The following is a 17,257-nucleotide window of genomic DNA, read 5'->3' on the forward strand; positions in this document are numbered from 1 at the left end:
ATCGTTTGAGAGGCTTCTGGAGAATCCTGGGCTAAAAGACATGTCAGCCCACAGACCTTTCCCAGCTTTGACCCTCAGTGTATAGTACCTGTTGTACCCAGGTGTGGTGGGCACTCTAAAGGAATGGAGTTTGTCTTTGATATAAGCTGTATTGCATTTTCCCTCCTCCCTTTCTACTCAAGAACTTGGGCAGAAGGGTGACTCCCCTGCTCCCATCTCTCCTCTCTCTCCCCTCCACTCACCCGACTCTCTGGAAGAGCTCTCTCTGACCGAGAGTCCCAACCAGCCCTTCCCTACGGGATCAGCTCCACCATTGGGCTCCTTCTCCAGTGAACCCCACAAAACACTTTCCAAAGACATGCCTTGGGAGGGAAAAGAGGGTGACTCTGGACCAGCCTATAGTTCAGATAAGGAAACTTGTCCTTACCTCAGTTTAGGGAAATACCCAGGGCCTTATAATCCATGTGAAGACAGCGGCGTTTCCTTTTCACCTGAAGAGAAGCTCATTAGCTCAGACAGGTCCTCCACTGGCCCCTCCCCTGTGAACCCCCAGATGATGGTACCTGAGTCTCACCTTGCCTCCTCTAACCCAACAGAACACTGGGATTCACCATTCCTAGCATCTCAAGACAACTCCAAGGTCTCCATGGATCCCTTCTCTAAGGACACAACCTCTGTTGGCTCATCCAAACATGTGCCAGACTTTCACGATGACCAGTCTGATGACGAGGATGACCTAATGTATGAGGTGAAGAAGAATAATAACCCATTTGAGAGTTATTCTTCAAAGGCTGCGAACAGTTACTCTCATTTTGGGGAGGCCCAGTCTGATAACAAAGCATCCAAGATGTCAGAGAGTCCAACACCCGATCTGGTCCAGTATGGCCAAACTGAAGAATCCCAGGAGAATCTGTCATCCTTCTTAGACGAGGGGAAACCATTTGAAGGCAGTGAGCTAGCCTCTGATTCACCCATGCATTCAATGAACCTGTTCTCATTGGGTCTCAAAGATAAAGAAGAAGAGCATTCTGTTATTCCAACCTCCCTTCCTGATATCCTGAAGTCTTCCCCCCTCAACCCTGAAAAGGCTGATTCTGGCTCCTCTGAAGGAAGTCCTGAGGAGCAGAGCCCCCTCTTTGAACGGAAGATGATGGAGTCTCCCAACCCGCCAATCAACCTATCGGCTAACAATCCCTTCGCCTTTGAAACAAAAGTGTCCTTGCTCAAGGAGATGACAGAAGAGATGGAGGCACTGTCTACAGATAAAGAAGACGATGAAAAAACTTTTGGTGCATTCGATCTGGTGAAAGAGGCCGAAGAAACGAGCCCAACTAAGGTCAGTGAAGAAGAGCCTGTCAAGATTGAGCAGAAAGATTGGTTTTCAAGCCACGATTCTCCCAAAATGATGAGCAAGTTTGAGCCGCTTGATTTCCAGAGCAAGAAGACCGACATTCAGGATTCTGATTCCGAGTCCCCAACAGCAGACTCCCTGTCTCCTGTCTTGGAGGCCATGGCCAAGAATCCCGCCAGCTTTCAGATAGAAACAGAGAAGGAAGATCTTAAGATGGAGATGGAAGAGCCCGAGGTGGCTGAAGAAGTTTCTGAGCATGAAGTTTCTTCAGAGGAATTTGAGTTTATTGAGAGACCACCAAGAGGTGTTATTGATGAGTTTCTTGAAGCCCTGGATACATCAAAGTTTGCTTCCTCCAAGGTCCCAGAAGTTCCCATTGATGATGATCTAAGCTTTGGCCAAAAGGAGGCAGGTGCTGCCATGCCTCTCACTAAAACCACTCCCCCCCTGGAGGCTGAAGAAGAGGCTTCAAGCGAGAGCTCCTACCACCTCCTCACTCAAGCCTCCCCCCAGAAGAGCAAAGCCGACCTGGAGAGGCACAACAACCAGCAGCTCTCCACCCAAGCTCCCACTGTTTCCCCTGCCAGCAAACCAGGGGACACACCCGCCAAGAAGAGTGTGGATGGGGTCACGCTCTTTAAGATGCCAAACCTGAACATAAGAGCAGGTAATATAAACCAGTGCTGGCATGGAAACCACCCACACATCCTCTTCAGTTCCTGCAGGCTCCACCATCTTCGTCAGTTTCCATCATCACTCTTTTTTTTCCCCTCATCCGTTCACTTTCTTCTAGCCAACCAGCGCATAGTATTTACTTTACATCCCTTTTTTTTTTCTTCCATGCAGTCTTCCCTTTGCATCATCCAGTTTTGCATTTTGTTGAACATTGGCATTTTGTGTGTGTTTGTGTTTCATTGTGATCAAACATTTGGATCTGCAGCATTTTGTGTTTTTGTCTAACTACATAACTTGTCTGAGCATTTGGCTGTTTCGTCTTTCCAATAATTTTGTACACAAATCCACGGTAAGTATAGTGAAGTTATCTGTTTTAAAGTTGTGTTGAATATGTGTACTACCTGATCAGAACAGTGTTTGTGACCAAACCTTCATTGTTCAACATTTTGCTCTCAGAGTTAATGCTCTGGTTTGAGCTCCTCTTGACTCTGGAAAGACGTCGAGATGCCAATCTGCAACCTAACACCACCTGAGGGAGCCCAGCGCCCATTACAGACTTCAAATGCAGATAGGCCTCGCCACTCCTTTAGAAAGCTTCGCGATCACACACACCCACCATTAGAGCACAAAGATTTATGTTCCTGAGTGTAGATTTCTGATAACCTCTGCGTTTTTATTTCTTTCGAAGAAACATTCTTAACTCCACCCACAATTCCAACATATACTGCCTTTCCTGTTGATCACAAACACCAACCCTAAGTTATCGACAAAAAATAACTGCACTGGAAAAAATGTCCTTCTCAAAACAAGTAATCAAATATAGAATGTTTTTTGTTGTTGGTAATTAAATCTACCAATGGAACTAGTAGAACTCGTCATGGTAAGTAAGATTTCTTAAAATGGGTTGTGATGTCCTGCCCTTTTAAGACAAAATTTAATCTTAAAATTTGCTTTTAGCATATTCACAATAACTCCCAACCTTTTTTGCAACTTGTGAAAAAAAAACAAAAAAAACAGACTTGACAGAGCGTTGTGTACCTCTCAAAATGGCTTCAAAATCAATACGCACAACCAGAGTTAATCCATACAAGGTGCTCTAGATTGTTAGGCCCAATATTTTTGGGGAAAAAAAAGACTTGTAAGTGTGCCTTATTGTGCGGAAACTAGAGTAGAAAGTGGACAAAAATAGTTCTTTAAAATCCAAACTCCCTGTTAGTCTGAGAACGCAACTAATATCCAACATTGTTTCTAAATAATGGGATTATTCGTTAGGACGGAGCAGGTTGTTTCATTCTTATATATATATATATAGGAACTCACCAGGACGGCATGCTTTGTGAAAAACCTTGTTGCACAGAAAAAGTGATTAAAAATCACAGACTGAAACTTTAAAACTTGTATGTTCAGGTTCTGTTGGCTCCTTTATGAATTCATGTAAGCTCCTGACATCATCAGGTGAGACGTTTTCATGGCTGTTTTCCTGGGGCAGCAGATGTTGCAGATTTACTTCTCTGTAGTTTCTTGGTTTCAATCCGATTCATGCGTTTATGCAAAGTCGGAGCAGACATGTGTGATCAGCAGAGGGATTTTGTTATTTGGAGCTGCTCAGCCTTCTCCCTCCTACTTTTCCTTCTCCTCCTCCCTGCATTGCGACACTGGCACCCCACAAAGGGTTCTCCGACCCAGAAACCACTCGGCAGACATTCCCTGTTATGCAATCGGAAGTGCGGGGGCTGCAAGCAGGGATCCTCTGGGATCGGTCCTCTCCTGACACACCTTGCTCTTCGTCAGTCTTGCTGATGTTGTTTTGGCTGAGTTTGCTACTGTGTCTTGTTTCGATTGACAGCTTTTGGTTGTAGCAAAAAAAAATCAAAAAATAATTCCTGTATTTATTAGATATTTGTTTGTGTGGAGAGTGAAGGAGGAGCTAGTCTGTCAGACACGTTAGTGCATGAATGAATCAAAAATAGCAATCCTTTGCGCACCTTAATGTTTGAGTACTGGGACATCTGTTTGAGATTTGTCTTGACCAAGTTTTGGCTAAAACAAATTTCTAGTGTTTTTAGATTTAAGCCTTGGTTTTATCACCTATAAGCCCTTTAGTGTTGATAATTTAGAATCCATATTTCGAACACCTTCTGCAGACCATGATTTGTCATCACTCGTGATCAAATTAAAATCATATCTGGGAGATTTAACAACAGAGGTGCAGAAAAGGGTATTTTTATGCTTTTGTCTTCTGATGCGATTGTTAATTCTTTCATAAAACCACGGCTGTAAAGATTGAGGTTTGCCCTGCTTTAAGTTGGCTTTGGTTGCAAGTAATTGTACAAAACCTAATTTGCCCTGAAGTGCAGGCAGTGCAGTTGAAAACAAAAACATAATGTGAACATCCTCAGTTTATTCTGACCAATTCTTTATGCGTTTTTCATTTTTAGTTCGCAGGAAGCCTCTGATCACCTCTGATTCAGTCGCAATTTTATTCACGATGTGGACGTCGCCATATTGGAGCCAGACATTGTCGGGAAACAATGATTGGTCAAGTCCGTCTGAGCCAACATTTCTATGACAACCACTCTCACCAATCAGGAGTGAGTGAGACATCTGATTGGTCAGTTTATAACTTGAATAGCTTGCAGTCCAGAAAAAATATAATGAAAAAAACAAAAGTATTGCATCTTTCAAAAGGTACCAGAGTAAGAATGGTTGTTCTGACCAATAGCCTGGCTGAGTAATAGCTGTTTATTTCTCTATAGAACTCTATGGAATGGGGGGGGGGGGGGGGGTGTCACTCAGTCCAGTTCTTATATTCTTATGCTTATATAGTTGTTAGGGAAAAAAGCAACAGCTGAGACTGAGTGGGTGAGGGGTTTTGTATCATTAGTGAAATAACACTGTCCAGCATGACAGGCTACTTTAATACTTAAGACTGATATAAACGTAATAAAATAAAATGTCATTAATATTCCTGAGTAAACATAATTAGGCTCTTTCAGATAAAAGCTTAGCTCTGCTGGTTTTTTCTTCTCTTGTGCCTTTCTGTATAATGACCCTCAGAGCATCATCCTGAAACATCCGTTACTATTTCCACATGTCTGACTGATAACACGCATCATAAAGTGCATGCATGTTTTTATAATGCAGCCAGAATCAACAAAGGCTAGAAGCTCAGTCTGTTGTCTCTGACGCCAGTCCGTTTTAAACGATCTTAAAATCTGTTTATAAGAGAATCCTAATCAGATTTGTTTAACAAAGTCACTTTACAGGTAAATGTAAGGATGTTATCTGCAGGGAGTCCACATCCGCGATCAGCCAACATCCCATAATGATGCTAAAGAAGCTCCCAGAAAGCCCATGTCTTGTTCCAATAACTATGGCTGTGATGAAAACCTAAAATCCAGTGTTTTCTGTAAGAATATTAAAACTTCTGAAGAAAAATAACTACATTTATCCGTTGGAAAAAGATTGAAAACCCCAGATGACCTAATATAATCATTGTAAAGAGAAAAACCAGAAAAAGATCGACGGTTCTGGCAGCTGAATAAAAATCCCAAACATTTGCAATTTAAAGACCAGCCCTGATAAAAATTAATTTTCTTGTGTTTTTAACATGTTCTTGTGGCATTTTTCTGATGGAGGACATGGGACATGTATTTCCCATGCTTGTGGGAGAGCGTGTAAACAGACAGCTCTCAACAACAGGGAGTGGAGGGGGTTGCTGCCCGCCAATGGTCCCGGTCACATCTGAGGGGAATTTCTGATGAACTGTCCCTCTGCAGAATCTGTCCTAGAAAATGATGCAGGTTTTTTTTTTGGCTAAAAACTGCATAATCATAACTAAAAGATCACTGGGAACAGTTTTACAACAGAACAAAAGGTGACTGGAGTGGCTTTTTGTAGAAATCCGTCTCCAGTTTGGCAAAATAAAAATCCTGTAAAGAAAAGGAGCAGGAATCAAATGCATATTTTTGTTTTCTCTCTGCTTCACCTGTACCTCACTATGACTAATTTCCTTATCTCTGCATTAGATGTTGATCTGTTCCTCAAAGGTTCAAACCTGTCAAACATCATTGGGGCTATTTTTTTATGTTCAGGATTTCTGTTTGTCCGATCCTTTCAAAGAAGTAAGTTTCTACTTGGAGTGAAGCTCAGATTGCTGTGTGTATCTGCTGCTGATACAGAAGGTCCATGTGTGTGGTTGAACTTTGTTGATCCTGCCGGTTTGCTGGCATCTCTTGAGCACTGAGCTGCTCTCTTAGATTTGAACCTGCATGAGTCTGGCAGGTCGCCTGCTGATGCTGCCTTTATTCAGGTTCAAGCAGGTCCTACGGCGCCTCCTGCTGTCCACATGCCCGCCTTCACACAAACCTAAAGTTGACATTTTTATTGAAAATGTTTAATCTATAAATAAAAAAGCAAAGATGTAGTATTTTTACCTAAAGCCTTGCACTCCCCTGGACAAGAGCACAGACTACACAGAAAAAAAGTGTAAATTTTGAAACCCAGTGAACCTTGAACGCTGACTAAGCTCTGTTACAACATGTGAATGTGGGTGAAAGTTCACTGCATCACATGGAGGTGAAGAGTCACTGCAGCAGTCTGAGCAGCAGCAAGAGCTCATCATCCTCTCTGCCGATGATCTGAGAGGAATCTGCATTGACAGAAGGCCAGGTTGGCGCCCTCTAGTGGAAGGAGAGGGCGTGTTTATCCTGCTTCTGGTCTATCCCTCAGGTCCGTGTTCGTATCTGGAAACACCGCGGTTTACAGGGTGGTGATGAGTTAACATGGCGACACCTGAAGGTGCCACACAGGTGTGTGGTCGGTATTTACCATAGACTGGCAACATCCAGGACTACTTTTGCATGTACACCAGGGTGTGAGAATGAGTTTGTATTGAAGACAGAAATGGTTGTTCTGTAGTCAGATGGGGAGGGGGTGTAGACAGTCGCTGCGTCAGACGAGCTGCTGCAGACGGTCACCTGACTCCAGGCCACGCCCCCGTACCTCTTCCTCCACCTCTTCCTCACCCGCGGAGCTCACACGTTCCCAGCGCGTGCCGCGGCCGGTCGTCTTTGCGTGGAATGCGCGCGTGCTGATCGGACATGGACAACTCCGTGGTGCACGAGAAGCCCGCGAGCCCGCAGTGGAGGGAGCAGGGTACGTGTCACTCCCCGACCGCGTGCGTGTTCGGTTGTATGTTTTCCCCGAACTCTGTTCTCGGAGTTCGGTCAGCGGGTTCGGGTCGGAGCAGCTGTTATCATTTCCAGCTGGGGGGGGGGGGTACTTCTATTGGTAACACTTTCCGACCGGTCCGGTTTGGTTCTGCGCTAGCAGCTGCAGGACCTTTGGACTCTCTCAGCTCACAGGAACCAAAGGTGGTCGGGAGGGCGGTGACGTCAGCTGGTAGGTTAATGATTGTCGCGCGTGTGACGTGCTCCAGAAGAGCGGCCGGAGATCCGTGTTCCGAGACCCTCAGTTGGTTGTTCATGTTAAAGTTGTAGCTGTGAGTTTAGGTTAGAGGCACGAGGCTTCTCGAGCGTCGCCCTCGCGCCTGGAGCGGGCGTTTCCAGTTCTGCAGCTCCAGGTTGGTGTCGGTTCTGCACTGAGGAACCGAGCGCTGCAGGTTTGAGGCTCAAACCCTGATCTCATCAGAATTACAGGTGGAGTTGCGCCTCTCTGATTAGATCAGATCGTTGCTGACCTTTCATCTGAAGGTGCAGCAGGTTGTTGATCTGCTACTTCAAGCTCTTGGCTTGACAGTCTTCTGATGTGAAGATTCTGAAGTCTCCAGGAGAATTTCACCATAACACACCTATCAGAAGTGGTGGTTCAAGCACTGATCATTACTATTTGGACTAAATTTAATATTAAAAAGTCCTTTTGATGTTATTTAATTTTAGACAGAGAATCTCTATGAAATGAGCTTTCTAAAGTGAAATATTAGTTTAAAAATAAAAACATATGGCAATATCTTTTATTATCTGAATCACTTGCAGCTTCACAGAAATGGAATGAGAGCTAATATTAATTTGTAACACTAGAGAGGACTTAAAATGGCCAGTTTAATGGTAGAACATGAAGTGAAACAGTGTTCCTAGAGGACAAAAGTCATCTGTCAGCAAAGTTGGAGCAAAGCTGCAAGCCGCACTGTGACTAGGCATTATTTTTGTGTGTTTGTGTGTGTGGTGGTAATAACTCTTAAATCTGAAGTCAGTTTGCTTCCGGAATGGGCAGCAAGCTTGGTTTTTGCTGACGGAAAACAATGAAAGTCACTTATTTTTTGATTGGAGTTCGGCCAATCCCCGTGGCTTTATTACATGTGTGTCATGTTGCATTTGAGTCTGTGCAGGGCTGCAGGACACTCCACCAACAGCTCATCCTGATGAGTGAGGCTGCCTTTTTTGAGCATTAGTCTTATCACACATTGTTTATTCAGTTTTCAGGTAAATATTTCATCAATTTTCTGATGTCCTAAAATATATTATTAATATACATTAATATTATTCCTCTAAGTTCAGGTTAAGATAGTTCAGCTTTTATTCTGGTTTGTTTGTGCTTTAGTTTATTTTCCATCAGTCTGGTAAGCAGCTCATTTCTTTTGAATTTTTATAATCTGAACCAGAGCAAAGATGTTTGTTTCAGTGATGGTTGGGTCTCCCTGTGTCAGTATTGACCTCCAATTTCAAAAACAGAAAATGCTGTCTGTATATGATCATGAAATGGTTAAGTCCTCACTACTAGACTGAGTGAGCCCTCACCCTTGGTGTTCCAAATAAGAAGTACCCGCTGGCTCTTACAGGCCAAAATCCCATAGACTTCTATTGAGAAATAAACAGCTATTGCTCATCCATTTTATTTGTTAGAATAACCATTCTTGCTAAACCAGCTTTTTTTTTTAAAACACGTTTTTGCTAATCTTAATTTTCTTTTACATTTTCTTTCTGTAGTGCAAGTTATTAGAATTATAAACTGGCCAAACAAATGCCTCAATAAAAGTATGTGATCTCATCAAGAACGTTAGAAATGTTTGACAGATTCTCCCAAGCCTACATTTAAGTGATAGGTGTGTGGCCTTCTAACAAGCTCACTTCTGTTTGGCAAGAAATGTTCCCAGAGAAACATTTACTTAGACCAACTCAGACCAATTACTGACGACTTCTGGTTTCAACATGATGGTGTCCGTATTGAGAAAAAATAGCAACCGAATTGCAAATGGAAGTAATTTTTCTTAATCCAGTTCTCATATATGGTCAGTGGTCAGATAGGGCAATGGTCCCCAACCTTTTTCAGGATAAGAACCGGTTTATTGTCAGATAATATTTTCATGGAACGGTAAGAATGAGAATCTGGTATTTTTCCAAAATAAATACATTCTTTCAGGAATGGATCAGAAAATAAACAACATAGAAATAATTAAAATTATAGAATGCTTCTCTTTTTTGGGCCAGGGGTTGGGGACCACTGAGATAATTTACAGGAGGTGAACTTCAGAAGTCTCTGCTTCTTTGTGAGAAGTTAAATAATGATGTCAATAGTTTAAATGTGGATGAATAACAAACACTCATCATTGTTAAGACATTGTGGGTCATTTAATCAAAGTGCAGTTGTAGTTTCTGAAATAATTCAAGAAGTCTTGGGTTTTTGATAACAGTCTGTTGAAGAGAAGCTCCTCTGTGAGGCTGGTGAGACTTTCCTATGGTACACCTGGACTGCCCAATCCTCCTTTTATGGATTTTGAGTAGAGCCGATCAAAAGTTGACTTCTGTTCTAGCTGGGTAGATTTGAATTCCTGCTTATCTCTAAAGCCTTGACTTACATTTACAGCCCTGTTATGCAACACCTCCTCTTCATCTTCACCACCATTAGAACAGCCATCTCTTTATAATATCACACAGTTGAATGGCTCCGTCACAGCACGCCATACTTCTTTCCCATCCCTGGTAATGTTTCGCCTCAGACCATTTAGTCTCCATCAGCTGAGTGAATTATGAAAACTGGTTCCCAGCTGGACATGAAACTTGACTGAACCTGTCAGTAGACAGTAGAAACGCAACAAATATTAGGAATAATCATAATTTACCCACTGTAGCTTTAAATGTTGATTTTAAAAACTGATTTAGTTTAGTCAAAAGACCTAAACTTCTAGTTGTTGTATGCAATGTTTACAATCTTCTGCTGCTGATCTGAAGTGGCTTCCTCGACGAGAAAATAAGTTTGATCATTCAAAAATTCAATGCTGGCTCTAGATCAGGCCACAACAGAGTAAATGCATCTGCCATTAATGCATCATCAGTCTATTTTATTTTCCTTTCATTTGAACAACCATTGCATTTTTACAACCTCTATAGGGACTATAAATTCCTGTATAGTGATCCCTTGCTATAACACGGTTTACTTTTCACTGTTTCGCTACTTCACGGATTTGCATCGTGCATTGTGTTCTGCATTCTGATTGGCTAAAAAGTCACTCAGCTTCTTCTCTACCTGTGCGTCAATAACGTTGCAGTTTAATATGTACACGTACGTAAAACAGCTTGGCAAATTTACATTATGTACGTGCAAATTCTCTTGACGTTGGCATGTCGGTGTATAAGGATGTTTTTGGGAAGAAGAAAAAAGAGCGACACCAACTGCGATCACTATGTTCTTCTTCCCCCGAACAAACACACCTGCAGCTGCACCGCGGGCTGCAAAAGAAGAAAACACTGCAGAGTAAAGTCAGGATGCAGCGGCTCAGTCTGGACTTAGAGCAGTTACATACACCCGAGTCACTATTTGTCCCACTGTACTTTTTTTAATCACTATTTTATAATGACAATTACTCGGGTCGCGGTGGGCGGGGCTAATCTCCGATTTGAAGCCTTCTGTTCACATTGATGATTAAAATTATTATTTGACAGTACAGAACAGAAGTTATTTGTAGAAAAAAACGTTTCCAAGGTACTTTTATTGGTGAAACAAATGCTTGAGCCTGTAAAATGGTTTGTTCTGTCTTTTCAATGTATAATAGAGTATTTAATTGTATAATAATTGTTAAAAGATATAGAGGTTTCTACTTAAAGGTTTTTGCCTATCACGGGTTCTTTCTGGAACGTAACCCCCGCGAAAAACAAGGGTTTACTGTATTGAAAATGGCGGCAACAGTTCATACATTGCACATTTTGAGTTGTGCTAGTTAAACCAGATTTTAAAGGCTGAGATGAGGCAGACATGATTATAGTTGTGCATTTGAAAATATCCCTGATTTGAGAAAAAAATTCAGTTTCAGTGAATTTATTATTGTATGTAGCAAGTAACTATTCATTTTTAATCCCGACAACTAAATCCTTGAATTTCCCTAACATAAGTAGCAATAGCAGTTAGCACTCAACTTCATTTTTGCAATAAAGATTTTCTTTCTCTTTACTTCCCAAACTTATGGAGCCTGTGTCCTGACATGGATATAATAACATATATCTTGTTCCCACAAAATTATAACTTGTTCCCACAAAATAATATTCTGTTCCCACGAATTAATTAATTTGTGCGAACAACTTAATTATTTTCGTCATAAGTCATTCATAAACACGGATTGCTGCTTCGCCTACCAGACTTAGCTCCTAGCTGGATTCACGGCAGATACTTTCACATTTCTGTCTGTTTCTCATTACATTGCATGGAAAACACAGCTGATATTTAGAGCTCAGATTTATTTATTTTAAAAAGCACAAAAGCATCGGTAATCACGTTTTCATGTCTGGGTTCATTCACATCCCGGTATGGTCTCCCTCCTGCCGTAAAAATAGCTTTCTGCTGCTACTTCCGTGTCTCTGTGACCCACATTCGTGCAAGAGGAGAAAAACAAAAACAATGATCAATTTATTATTGTCTATCTTTTAACATCCGAAGTCTACATGCTACGTATCCCATCATGCATCACACACATCCCATTATGCATCTGAACCAATCACCGTGGCCCTTTAACTGTGATGCTTTCATAGACAATGGGACAAATGTTAGGCTACGTAGCGTGTAGCTTACTAGCCTACAGATGTAAAGTGACTGCTAACGAGTATGTTAATAAAAGACAAGTCCTGAATATTATTATTCCTATTCGACCTTAAACTACAATATCCCATACCGCAGCTGGCTGGACGTTAGACGGCCTGATTGCCAGCATGACAAGCAAAAGAGCTCTGCAGCGGAGCAAGGAGCTATGTCCAGTGAATTGCTGCGGTATGGCGAAGCACAAAGCGTGAGCATCCTAAATCTTATTATATTTTTCTTATATTAATTGAGACAATAATAAATTGATCATTCTTGTTTTTCTTTTTCCTTTCTTGAAAGAATGTGGGTCAGACCGCTGAAAGCGGCTTTTGCAGCAGGACGGGGAGCATATCGGGGAGACCCCGAATAAAACCCACGCATACATGGGGAGAACATGCAAACTCCACACAGGATATTTCACAACTTAGCTTATTAAGCAGTAACTTAAAAATGTCTACAATAATTTTTTTTACTTATGTGTTGCCTTGTTGCATTTTTGCTTTTGTGATTTTATTATCATAGTCTTATTTTTATTTATTTTTATTTTATGCTTTCATTAGTTTCTGCCATTCCTTTGACTCGTCGGTGTAAATTGAACAGGTCAACTGCGCATGTGCTTACCCCCTCTCCGCGTGCGCGGAGTGGGCGGAGCCTCCCAGCTACCGCAAGCTGAGGTTCAAGATGGACGCCAAGCAGGGTTAGTCTGGTTTTAATATTGTTTCTCCCGGCGGCCTTTTTGCTGGTTTCCATCCCCGCGTGCGTGGCGGTGGATCTTTAGCGTCTGTGTATATATTTCTCTGCATACGCCTCGTTGCTTCTTTCGGGCCGCGAGCTCAAAAGCTGACAGGGCCGCCTGCGGAGGTCATGCCGGACTCTCTCTCTGACGTTCGGTGCTTAGATGCGAGCTCCCGGTCGGGTTGGGGGGCCTGGGAGGGTTGTGGCCATGCCAACCAGAGAAGATTAAAAGCTGGTGGGCAGTGAAACGAGATCAGCGGCCAGGAGGAGAAGGTTGATGTGATGCTGCTCTATTTTTAGCGGCCGTCGGCGCTGCTCGTCTGCGCGCTACCATATGTAGCCAGGGGGCCACATTTGGACCCTCAGAACCCCCTTCTCTCTCCACTGCTCCGCTTTCTAAACAGACGTTTCCCTGTAGCTTGTTTTGACATAAACACAGTAGCTTTTTGTTCGAGCCGGAGGCTGCTGGAGCACACTGAAGCTAGCTGTGAGCTAACGGCGCCTGCGCGACCGAATCAGAGCCGACCTGCTCGGTTCTGATCCTTCATATAGTTTAAATTAATACACATTCATCTGTGTGCCGAAACAACACAGACTGGATGGGCTGTACCATTTAGTACACTTATCATTAATTCTAACAAATATATATATATATATATATATATATATATATATATATATATATATATTTTTTTTTTTTAAAAAAAAAAGGTGTTTAAATGCTTTATTTAGCTTAAGTGCTTTTAGGAGGTGGTTGATGGTTTGATTCCTGCCTCCAGTCCTTTGGCAGTGTGTTAACGATAAAAAAAAAGACAATCCAGAAACAAATGTATTTGTAGAAACAGAAAAACAAACGACTGAATGACACATTACATTTTTTTGTGATGAACAACATAACTGATTTAAATGTTTATATTTTAAATTTTAGAGATGCAACCTGAATAAAGGGATTTTGGAACACGCCAAGTCCCTGTCCCTACCTTTATCAGCATTGATAAAAAATAACGGGTTTTAACATGCATAGAAAAGCTGGAGGAAAATGTTTTGTTTCCTAATCGTAATCCCTGAGTTGGTATAGTAAATAATCTGTTATCTGCTGGCCTAAAGGGAACTTTAAAGGCATTTGCATCTGTAACATAATCAACGGTGACTCTAGTGTGAATGAGTTACGGGCTGCAATAAAAGAATGAAGAGATGTTGTGTAATTGACACTGCGTTTCTTTGTTTGACAGGATGTCAGAGCGACTGCGAAGCCCAGAAGACGGCTTTACCGCAGAAAATCTGATTACAGCTAATCAGCCTTATAATCTGATTTATTGGCCGTAAAGCCATTTTCGCTGAGTGTTTTGATCCACCGCCAGGCGTGTTGTTGGCAGTCTATAGGTCACCTGCTTCCCCTGCCGTCGTGCCTTTGAGCATTTAAAGGCGGCTTTGGAATGTCATAGTTCCCAATGTGAATGCTGAGGCGTCGAGCTGTCCTAGCGACGCATTCCTTTCAGAAATACAACATATAGGGGTTTCAGCCCCACAGGACACAGAGACTTTCTTCACTTCTAATATTGTCCCTTGACCTGCCTGGTATTCTGCTGAAATCTGAGCATGCTCAGTACAGCTCCAGAGTCATCTGTCAGTGTAGCTCACACGTTTGCCGCTGTCCTAGCAATTAATCACTCGTTATATCTTCAGGAGAAATGAATGCAATTAAAGGCCGGACTGTTAATAAACGGATAGATTTAAACTTAAGATCAAAAATTGGTCTTAAATTGGTCTTAAAAATTTGATTTTGATTAGAAGGCAGGAGAATATCACAACAGCAGAAGAAAGGAAGCTGACTATCTAAAGAAAGATAAACATTGACTGTAATGTTAAGACATCTTGAAACTGAATTCAGTTTTAAATAGCTTAAAGAAACTTTATTTTACACATTTTTGTTGCTTAATGATTTCAAATTCTGTTTTTCTGACTTGTAAGTAATTTTTTAACCCCTGCATAATGTCCGTGACCCCGGTCTGACGTGCTGGTCATCATTATCACTGTCTGTGGTGACGCGTGTTCATAAAAACTGGGGGAACAAATCAGAACACACTGTGTTCTGTATGTTTGCACACTTCATTACGTCTTTAATTCCAGGAAAATTCCGAACAGTTTGAGTTCCCCACTGGTTTGTTAATCGAGCAAACATGTGGACACTTCTGTGTGTCTGAAACAACTGAACTGCAGAACAATTCACCAGTTTAGTCGGTCCATTCTGGTGCACGGTATTAGAACAAAATGTGGGATTCCTCCTGTCGTCTCACTTTGATCTTTCTGGATGGAAAATGGTTTGGCGTGTCAGCAGGAAGTCCACGTCTTTCATGTCTGTGGATTTGAGGGGGATTTCTGAAATCAGATGGGAAAAGTCCAGCGGTCCGGACAGAGTCCGCTTAATTTGGTCGGATCAAGTACTGAGCCTTGCGCTTGGTCTGTTTTAGACTGCCCTAAAACTGGACATTTCTGTTTCGAATGAAAGCTTGTAAACAAAAGCACGTGACTGAAGAGGGAGGGGCAAAGCAACAAAAGAGTAATGGAAGTCCTACGCTTTGTAATCCTTGTTGTGTTAGTTCACTTATTTAAAATTCTTAGTCCTTTTGCTTTCATTTCTCATTGAAATGAGTTGGTGTGAGGGACAAAGGGAAGCTGGTGTGTTTTAAAAGGGAAGGCAGTAAAAAACAAAACCGATTTAAAGAACAAGTGAAAAGGGTTCTGTTGGTTTGTGCTCCTATCCTGCCTATCGGGGGTGTTGGTTGCAGCTCTGGGTCTGAAGGAACCGTCTGATCTTCTTCATTTAACATGGATGAACTCAGAATTGGGCTGAAGCCTCCTGTAAAAGCTCTGCTGGTTTAGAGGATGTCGTGACTGAGTTCTGTTGGTCCTCCTGCAGTGGTGGATCTCCTGTACTGGCGCGATGTGAAGAACACAGGTGTGGTGTTTGGCGCCGCCCTGCTGCTGCTTCTCTCCCTGACCATGTGCAGCATCGTGAGCGTGTGCTCCTACATCGGCCTGGCCCTGCTGTCCGTCACCATCTGCTTCAGGATATACAAGGGAATCCTGCAGGCCATCCAGAAGTCTGATGAGGGACACCCATTCAAGTGAGTACCAAAAGAACCACCCACATGGATTAAGCAGCTGGCACTGACTGGTCATATGGATCCTGTTGGTCATTTTGATCAGGTTTTAAGGGTAATTAAAGGGGTAAGTAATGTCAACTGAACTTCCTGATGTGGTCAGTGGCTGGCTAAGATGGAGGTTATATAAAGAGCCACCTGATCAAATAATGAACAGATCCAAACTAAGAAGAAATGATGCTTCAGCTCTCTGAAGTTTTTATTGTAGCTTTTTCAGATTCCGGTCTATTTAAAATAATAAAAAGCAGAAACACATTTCAATCAGATTAAATAAATCCGTAGACTTTTTTCTGAGTTTGTGCATCACACTATCTTAATGTTCTGTACTGTGTTTTAATGGCAAATACTCAAAGATTGAACAAAAATAAGATCTGTTCATCCCTGCAGGCAGTACCTTGACCAGGAGGTGGCGCTGTCTGAGGAGATGGTCCACAAGTACAGTGATGTGGCTCTGTCCAAACTCAACAAGACCATTGGTGAACTGAGGCGTGTGTTCCTGGTGGAGGACCTGGTCGACTCCATCAAGGTGAGGGCTGACCGTGGTCCTGATGATGTCATGATGGCGTTCAGTCATCCCGATCTTCTGTTTCATCTCTTTGTCAGAAGCCTGCAGACGGGTTTTCTGCACAAAACCTCACAGCTGAATGAGCAGAAGCGATGGTTCTGCCTGGAGTTTCAGAACATTGTCCTGAAGCTGTTATTCTTCAGCGTTTGATGTCATGACCTTTGTGGTGTTCCTCTGCACAGTTTGCTGTCCTGATGTGGATCCTGACCTACGTGGGCGCTTTTTTCAATGGGCTCACTCTGATTATTCTAGGTGAGGAACATTTCCCACAATGCCCAAGGGTCTAACCTGCCTCTCTTATTGCAAGATTAGCAAAAAGAGAAGACTAATTCCTGTCCTCTTCGTCCCCAGGCCTGATTGCTGCATTCACCTGTCCGATTGTCTACGAGAAACACCAGGTAAGACGCAGCAAGCATTTAAAGCTGGTTTCTATGAATCCTGGTTCAGACAATTCAGTTCAGCAGCTGAGCTGTCCAAATGAGACGTTGTCCAAACCAGTTTCCAGCCGTCACAGAGTCTAAACAGGTTTCCTCTGTAATTGGGACGTTCAGAAGAAGAAGATGTTTGAGAACTTAATGGATTTTTGCAGAGTCATGTTTGATCCTGAATCTTTGCGTTCCAGGCTCAGATCGATCACTACGTGGCTCTGGTCAACAACCAAGTCAAAGACGTCGTTGGAAAGTACGTTCTGGGGGGGTGAGCTCTGTGTGGGACAGATGGTGCGTTCAGGTGTTCTCATTT

General features: G+C 42.5%; 1 protein-coding gene and 1 long non-coding RNA gene across 8 annotated transcripts in view; one reads left to right on the plus strand and one right to left on the minus strand.

Annotated features, from left to right (window-relative positions):
- LOC101163104 (reticulon-4) overlaps positions 1–17,257 on the plus strand; it is a 28,284-nt gene that overhangs the window by 9,991 nt on the left and 1,036 nt on the right. For 2 of the 7 annotated variants that reach the window (XM_020709332.2, XM_020709333.2), the window contains 5 exons: positions 15,708–15,915; positions 16,339–16,477; positions 16,699–16,768; positions 16,868–16,914; positions 17,139–17,197. In XM_020709332.2, the coding sequence (XP_020564991.1) occupies positions 15,708–15,915; positions 16,339–16,477; positions 16,699–16,768; positions 16,868–16,914; positions 17,139–17,197 (523 nt within the window). The other 5 variants (XM_020709330.2, XM_020709331.2, XM_011484147.1 and 2 more) reach the window with 5 other exon arrangements.
- Positions 9,591–13,269, minus strand: LOC105355754. Its single transcript, XR_910092.2, has 2 exons — positions 12,674–13,269; positions 9,591–10,054 (listed from the first exon to the last, which is right to left on the minus strand). It is a non-coding gene; the product is annotated as an uncharacterized LOC105355754 (long non-coding RNA).

This window comes from Oryzias latipes, chromosome 15 (genome assembly GCF_002234675.1).
Source record: "Oryzias latipes chromosome 15, ASM223467v1".
NCBI classification, from domain to species: domain Eukaryota; kingdom Metazoa; phylum Chordata; class Actinopteri; order Beloniformes; family Adrianichthyidae; genus Oryzias; species Oryzias latipes.